The following is a 7,679-nucleotide window of genomic DNA, read 5'->3' as shown; positions in this document are numbered from 1 at the left end:
CAGGCCAGGCAGCATCAGAGGAGCAGGAAAGCTGACGTTTCGGTCGGCACCCTTCTTCAGAAAATTTCTGAAAAAGGGTCTAGGCCTGAAACGTCAGCTTTTCTGCTCCTCTGATGCTGCTTGGCCTGCTGTGTTCATCCAGCTCTACACCTTGTTATCTCAGATTCTCCAGCATCTGCAGTTCCTACTATCTCTTAGCATGTAACTCCCTGCCTGATGACATGTTTTTAATCAAAATATTTACATATGTTTATTTCACAAAATTATAATCTGTGAATATGAGTATATGTGATTATCTGTGAATAAGTTTCAACTGCTTTGTTAAAAAAAAGTCACATCTTTAATTTGGAGCTCCGATCGTTGTGCAACACTGGAAAAGAAACTAATGGATAAATAACTAATGGATAGCAAAATTCTGATGAAGGGTGTAGATCCCAAACTGTACAAAACTACACAAAGGCAGCCAGTATATATTTCTACTCTTCTGTGTTCATTGTCAACAACATAGGACATCACGGACAGAACGTCTATACAGGTTGTTCAAGTAACTGGTCAGAATAGACTTGTATAATCAGGTTTATCGGAGTATAGAGAAGATAATGTTGTTTCACACAATAATAATGAAATCGGAACTGAAGTCCAGCTATTGTACACTAGCAATCTATTGCATAATGTATATTTAATCTGGATTTGGATTATTTTGCACACTTTTAGTCCTATTTGATCCTCATGTAGTCCTAGCCTAGGAAACAGGGCCAAAAAACTAATCAACAAGGAAGTTGCAGAAATGGCCAGAGTTTCATGAGTGACAATGATTAGGACAAATATGAAGTGTAAATTGGTAATCTGCACTAAAATAAAGGCTAAAAGTTAAGAAACCAGAAATAATATCAGGAGATGAAGATGATACAAATAAAGAAATTGAAAAGATTTGAAAACAGTATGACAAAATAATAGCTGTTTGTATCAAGGAAAATGGCAGGAAATTTATCAAAGGAAAAGTAAAACCACTGAAGAAAGCAATCTGAGACTACTATCTCTGAAGAAAGCAATCTGATGGTTCTTTTGTTCTTTCAGTCTACTACTATCTCTGAAGAAAGCAATCTGATGGTTCTTTTGTTCTTTCAGTCTGTAGTATGTAACTTGTTTTACTGTCTTTACAAAAAATGGTGAAGGAAGGATGGCAGCAATAAAGCAGGATACAGAGGAATAAAATGATTTATTTAAAAAATAGCAAAATGGTGTTAAAGGGTCAATGAGACTTAAGGTTAATAAGTTACTTGGCCTCAATAGTCTATATTCCGAAATACTAAAGGTTAGTCATTAAACATAGCAGGAATGCTAACAATTATTATACTAGGTTATTTGGAAAAAAGTGCTGTATCAAAAGGACTGGAGACTGACGCAAATGTTATCCTTGTGTTCAATTAAGGAGAAAGGAATAAGCCACATATCTATAGACTAGTTAAACCCTTACTACTAGTAGGGAAACATCCAGATATTACAAGGATAATATGAGCAAATGCTCAGAAAGGCATAGATTCATAATGGACAGTTAAATGGATATAAAAAGCACAGATCATGCTTGTTGGGCATGAACCCTTTTCTTTAGGAACATTACTGAGTTGATAAATAAATTGAATGGAAGAGAGGCAGTGTGCAAAACCTTGCAAAGGGCACATGGTAAAGAGTTATTTGAAAAAAATTGTCGAGAAGATTTGATGCTGCGTGAGCTTCTGAGTGTTGTCGCTCCTTTTCTGTTTTAGTATATAAACCTAGGCAGATGTGAGAGAGGCAGGACCACTATGGTGCCAGTCATATAACACTGGTAGCTGTAATGAAGTGATAAACATTGATTGAACATAAGCCATCTGATTGATGCCTGGCACACAACTTCCTGTGTGACAGTACTCTGCAGCAGCAACCTTATAATGGCAACTAACATTCACAAAGGCATAAACCATTGAGAGATTGTTGGTATAAGCTGGCGCTGTGCAGAAGATCATTCATCATACTGCAACGCTGGCGCCAGGTTCTCATCCTCCAACAGACACTGTGAACTCTACGGCAATCTTTGTCCAGGCTGCCTTCATCTATTCGGATAGTCACCTCTTGCAATCCCCAGGAAAATGAACTTCCCTTCCCTTCTGTTCAGAACAGTCATTAAGGAGGTATCACTAAAGCATGACGCTGGTTTTCTCACCTAGTCTCTGACAGGTGACAGGGACAGCCAATGGTGATGAGCGTAGGTTAAGTGATGCTGAGTTGCACTGAATGAAATGTTGTCCAGGTGCCTTTTAAATATGCTTGCTGGAAGCTGGAACCTGGAAGGTCCCAGCAGGGGGAGAACTTCCGGACCAACTGCCCATAAAATTTGTTGTTGTATCCATGCATGCGTACTTGCATATGCAGTGAGTTGAAAGTAATGAAATTGTGTGGTAAACGCACCTTGCCTCAAGTTGCAGTCCACTTTTACATCCAACTTCACACTTCTAATCAAAAAATTGTAAAATACTGTAAAAAAAATGTTGTAATTATAACCTCCTGTCAATGGTAGTGCTACAGTGTCTGAAATTAATGCTTGCACTACAGAGGAACTTGTACATAGCAACGAACTCCACACATCTCTGTGTCCCAGATGTTAATGTTTAACAACAATGACATTAAACCAAAGTATTATTCACAATGATGGAATGTAATACTTTAAGGGGAAAGAATTGCACGCCTAGTCCTCTAACCTTTCCTTCAACTTAGGACCAAATTCACAAACATAATAGTGTAGAAAGACAAGTATATTGAACTGACACTGGACAGAAATACCAAACTGTAGAGAATCGCAAAGTGTGAAGTAGAATGTACAGTAGAACAATAGCTTAGACTAGTGAGAGGAATGTCTAGATATGTGACTTGCTGTTCAACATAGATGGCAGCAAAGTAATTGTTTGGAAGAAAGTGACATTGGAAATCTATTGTAAATGGCGGAATTCTTAAATGAAGTAGAACAGCTGAAATATCATTAAAATCTGAACTACACCTGTGAAGGGCTAAAGGAATTGAAATTAGATTATAAATTTTATGTACAAGGGAATTACAAAGCAAAAATTGAATAATTTACACAATACTTTGATTGGGACACAGTTTAAGTACTGTTTAGTTCTGCATACTCAGATCTAAATGGGCTATTACAAGTTATAACAGATATAGTTAAAGGTTGAAATAGTAGGGCTATATTCAGTGAAGGCCAATGGGAATCTAAAAAGCGTCCACAATTTTGAAAAAGATTGAGAAGGTAATGAATAAAAGATTATTACCACAGATCAGTGATCAGCAAGAACAAATTGTCAATGAGTACTGGAAATTTGGGAGTGGGGGTGGTATGAAGGATCTTTGCCCCCACACAAAATGTTGATTAGAATACAATAACACATGTATTGAAGCCAAATCAACCTCAAAAGTTTAAAGTGATCTTAGACAAACACAAATAAGAAAAACAAAGTTAAGGAAAGAAGTAGGAAAAAGCAATTAAAATAGCTTGAATGTGAAGTTAGCATTTGCACAAACAGATTAAACCAAATTACTTTCTTCAATCTTGAAATTGGTATAAATGTTCATGTTATTGTGTTTCCTTTGAATAAACAGAGCCTTCAATGAACCGACCAAAATAAAACCATTCTTTTCATTTCAATGTCAAGGAAATTTCAAATGTGTCAACTCAATATCATCGTTATTTTCACTGGATAAAAGAAAAATTGGAACCTAATGCTTTTGTTTACTCATGCCTGGCCAATGACATATACCATTCCATAACGCTTTGTTTAACTACAGCAGCTTGACAAGATTCATTACAACATTCTTAAGCAACTGGATATGAGCATCAGATGCAACTTTGCCAGCAGCATCCACACACAATGAAAGTAACATAAAATTCTAATCAGCCTAAAGCTCATGGTTGCCTTTCACCTTTTCTAGTCTCTGCAATATCCTGTGCTAGAAATTAGTGTTCCTGAATGTTTCAGTTTCTTACCTGCTCCTAGAATCTGGTATTCACTTTAAATATTGCTAATTACCATCTGAGAAATGTTTTGGTTATAGGTGCTGTATTAGTCTTACAATTTTTCCTTGTAAATGCTGATCAATAAGCAATCTTGAAAATTTTATCTTCTTTGACTTTTATTGATGTGCTTGTTCTGCAAAAAAAAACTGCTGTGTCCATAAATGGCAAACAAGCCAGTATGGCTGGCTGTATGAGAAACAAGTGGAGTTCTTCCAAAAATTATGGGGTTTGAAAGACTTTGTTATTGTTGTTATGTGTTCTAGCAGTGAGCATCAGTTGTAGCATAGGAACTTCAACATTGTCACCCAATTTCCCACCCACATCCACAACTAACAAAACTCAGTCCAGCACTAAGACTATATAAATGATCAGACACATATTTGAGTCAAGCATAATTCCCAGAGAAACAATTAGCCTTTCAATAACCTCAGGATATGTCCAGGTACAGCAATTAGTGCGCATTTTAATGGTTACCTACAGAGGTACCAATGGCAGAAGAATAAATCACACCTAAGTTTAATATATCAGTCTTTATAAAACATTATATTGATAATGTCTTAATTTAGCACCTTTGAGGCAGTAAAGTGTCACAAGGCTCTTTGCAAGAGCATTATAAAAGGAAATTTGATATTGAATTGCGTAGGAGGTACTAAGAAAGGTGATTGAAAGCTTGGTCAAACAGGTAGATTTCAACGGCTATGTTAAAGAATGAGATGCTATGGGATATAGTAAGAAGATTCCAGAACTTAAGGCTGAGGTAAGTGAAGCCAATTCAAATGGTAGAATGATTGAAATAGAGATAGGCAAGAAGTCAGAGATGGGCAAGTATAGAAATCTCAGGAGGCTAGAGAGCTGGAGGAGATTATGGAAATAGAGAAGGGTGATCCTATGGATGGATTTAAAAACAAAATTGAGAATTTTAAAATGTCAGTCTGCAAGCACATAGGCAATGGGTGAACGGGTCCTGGATACAGGCAGAGTTGTTGTCAAACTCAGGTCTATGAAGTACAGCTAGTGGGAGGTTTGCCAGGTTAGTCTTGAACTGGTCACGTCAAAAAGACAACAATGGAATGGGAGTATCCTTCAGCAGATAGGCTGCAGCAAAAGAAAGGTTAGACAATGTTATAGGGTTAGACATTGGCAATCTTGGCAATAAAGTAGATATATGATTATAAAGTCCTCTTGGATTAAAATTCACCAGGAAAGTCGCAAATGATCTGGTTCAGCTTCAAAACACTGGAAATCAGTAGTTGGCAAACAGAATTTGTGGTGGATAGATCTTTCTAATGTTTAGTTCGGGTAAAATTTCTGATCATTCAGTACTAAATGTTGGGTAAGTAGCGTGACAAATTAGAAAGTGTGGCGGGACTGTGTGGAGTGTTAGAGTTGGACCGGAGCAACATGCAAAAGAAAAATAGTCATGAACAGTATTTGGGAGCCTCCTGACTTACCATGAGCAATCTAGCTGGTGGGAAATTACATACCGATGACAAGGGCTACACTATCTCTAGTCATAATTGTGTTATGAAAATTCACAGGGCTAGTGCAGTGCCATTCCATATAAGAGAGATCTAGAGCACTGTAATAACAATGAAGCCTCTGAATAGCATCAGTAATGGGCATTCCAGCCTTTGTAAGTTTACAAGACACTAAGATTCATAACTATGATGGACACTTAGAAATTCTCGTATTTTGCCAAGACATCATGAACCCATTCAACTATACCATTCAAAATGATTATGATAATATCTTTAAGATGCAAATTTGACTCGCCTATTAGCTCAGCCAATTATAGTAACATAGAAATCATTTTGTGGGAGGAAATTGGGAGAAAAACCAGTGGCATTGCAGACAGTGAAGAAAGTTTTCTAAGATTACAAAGGGATCTTGATCAAATGGGTCAATGGGCTGAAAAATGGCAGGTGGAGTTCAATTTGGATAAATGTGAGGTATTGTATTTTGGTACAACAAGGGTAGGGCTTATACAATTAATGGCAGGCCTTGAGTAGTGTTGTAGAACAGATGTACCTAGAGGTGCAGATACATAATTCTTTAAAGTTTGCATCACATATAGACAGGATGGCTAAAAAGGCATTTGGCATGCTTGATTTCACTGCTCAGTCCTTTGAGTATAGGAGTTGGGACGTTATGTTGAGTTTGTACAGGACATTGGTGAGGCCTCTTCTGGAATACTGTGTGCAGTTCTGGTCGCCCAGTTATAAGAAGGATATTATGAAGCTGGAGAGGGTTCAGAAGAGACTTACCAGGATGTTGCTGGGTATGGGCGTTTTGAGTTATAAGGAAAAGCTGAAAAGGCTGGGACTTATTTCACTGAAGCATAGGAGGTTGAGAAGTGACCTGATAAGAAGTTTAAAATGTAATGAGGGGTATAGAAAGAGTTGATAGTGGTTGTCTTTTCCCTAAAGTGGGGAATTTCAAGACAAGGGGGACACATTTTTAAGGTGAGAGAAATTTTAAAAAGACATAACAGGCAATTTTTTTTTTACACAGAGGGTGATTCGAGTGTGGAATGCACTTCCTGATGAAGTGGTGGATGCAGGTACAATTACAACGTTTAAAAGACATTTGGATGGATACATGAATAGGAAAAGTTTGGAGGGATATGGGCCAGGAGCAGGCAAGTGGGACTAATTTAGTTTGGAATTAAGTTCGGCATGGACTGGGGTCTGTTTCCGTGCTGTATGACTCTCTGACTATATCAGTTGTGATTAGAAATAAATGTATAAAAGAAGTTCATTTCTCTAAGCAGAGCGTGTGCTACTTTTCCTGCTGCATGTCAGTGCATCTAGTTACAGAAATAAATAAACAGCACATTTTTTAACATAAACTTTAAAAAGTTTTCAAACAACGGGAAATCGACCTTTCGGTCACTTTGTTTTTGTGGGAACTTTTTTTTTTAATCCTGGATCAACAGGACGATAACATGCATCAGAAAGCCAACGGCTGTCAGATTCGTAAATCGTTCCAAATTTAACTTGTGGTTACACATTTTCCACATTTAAAAAAATGCGTTGGATTATCCACAGATCATAAAGGTACAGCATTTCCAAGCCCCAAACGCCTCTCCGGACAACATGCGGTCTCTTTACCTTAATTGCTCGCCTGTAATTAGTACTTCAGCCTTGTAATGCCTTTCAGTCGCTTTCTTTTTCACGCTATTCTGAAGACTTTCCATGTTTGAACGAAATCTCCTTTCAAGTTGGCCGTCTGCCTAAACTCCGTGCTGTCTGCACCTGCTGGTTCTGGCCAGAACCCTGGAATCCTGGCTTCCTTCGGTCAATCTCACAGACTGCTGAACCGGTTGCTCAATCATGACAGTTCCACGCAGTGTCCCCAACATTCAACTTCACCTTTCTCGGATTCTGCCCTCTCTCGGTCTGTTTTGTATCTGGGAGTTAAAAGAGATTGTGGCTAATTGAAAACATACTGTAATCTGATCTGTTATCAGCAAAGAAACGAGATTAGCAGCAAACAGGAGCATATGTTATAAAACAGGCCACAACATTCGGTCCAATTTTGCCTATAAATCATACTAGCTTTCAGATTTATGTGGAAAGTCTGCCTTTCCGTCGACAACTGCGCCAGGCACAACCAGATGAATCCA

At 37.9% G+C, this 7,679-nt stretch overlaps 1 protein-coding gene across 1 annotated transcript in view; it reads right to left on the bottom strand.

Annotated features, from left to right (window-relative positions):
• Positions 1-7,383, bottom strand: part of LOC109928487 (DEP domain-containing mTOR-interacting protein-like) — a 60,616-nt gene extending 53,233 nt beyond the window's left edge. The window contains exon 1 of the mRNA XM_048608566.1: positions 7,165-7,383. Within this exon, the coding sequence (XP_048464523.1) occupies positions 7,165-7,250 (86 nt within the window). The 5' untranslated portion in view covers positions 7,251-7,383. The remainder of the gene's footprint in view (positions 1-7,164) is intronic.
• Between the last annotated feature and the right edge of the window lie 296 nt (positions 7,384-7,679).

This window comes from Rhincodon typus, chromosome 19 (genome assembly GCF_021869965.1).
Source record: "Rhincodon typus isolate 14 chromosome 19, sRhiTyp1.1, whole genome shotgun sequence".
Lineage (NCBI taxonomy): Eukaryota > Metazoa > Chordata > Chondrichthyes > Orectolobiformes > Rhincodontidae > Rhincodon > Rhincodon typus.
The sequence above is the reverse complement of the archived record's forward strand: the minus strand, read 5'-3'. Positions and strand labels throughout refer to the sequence as shown.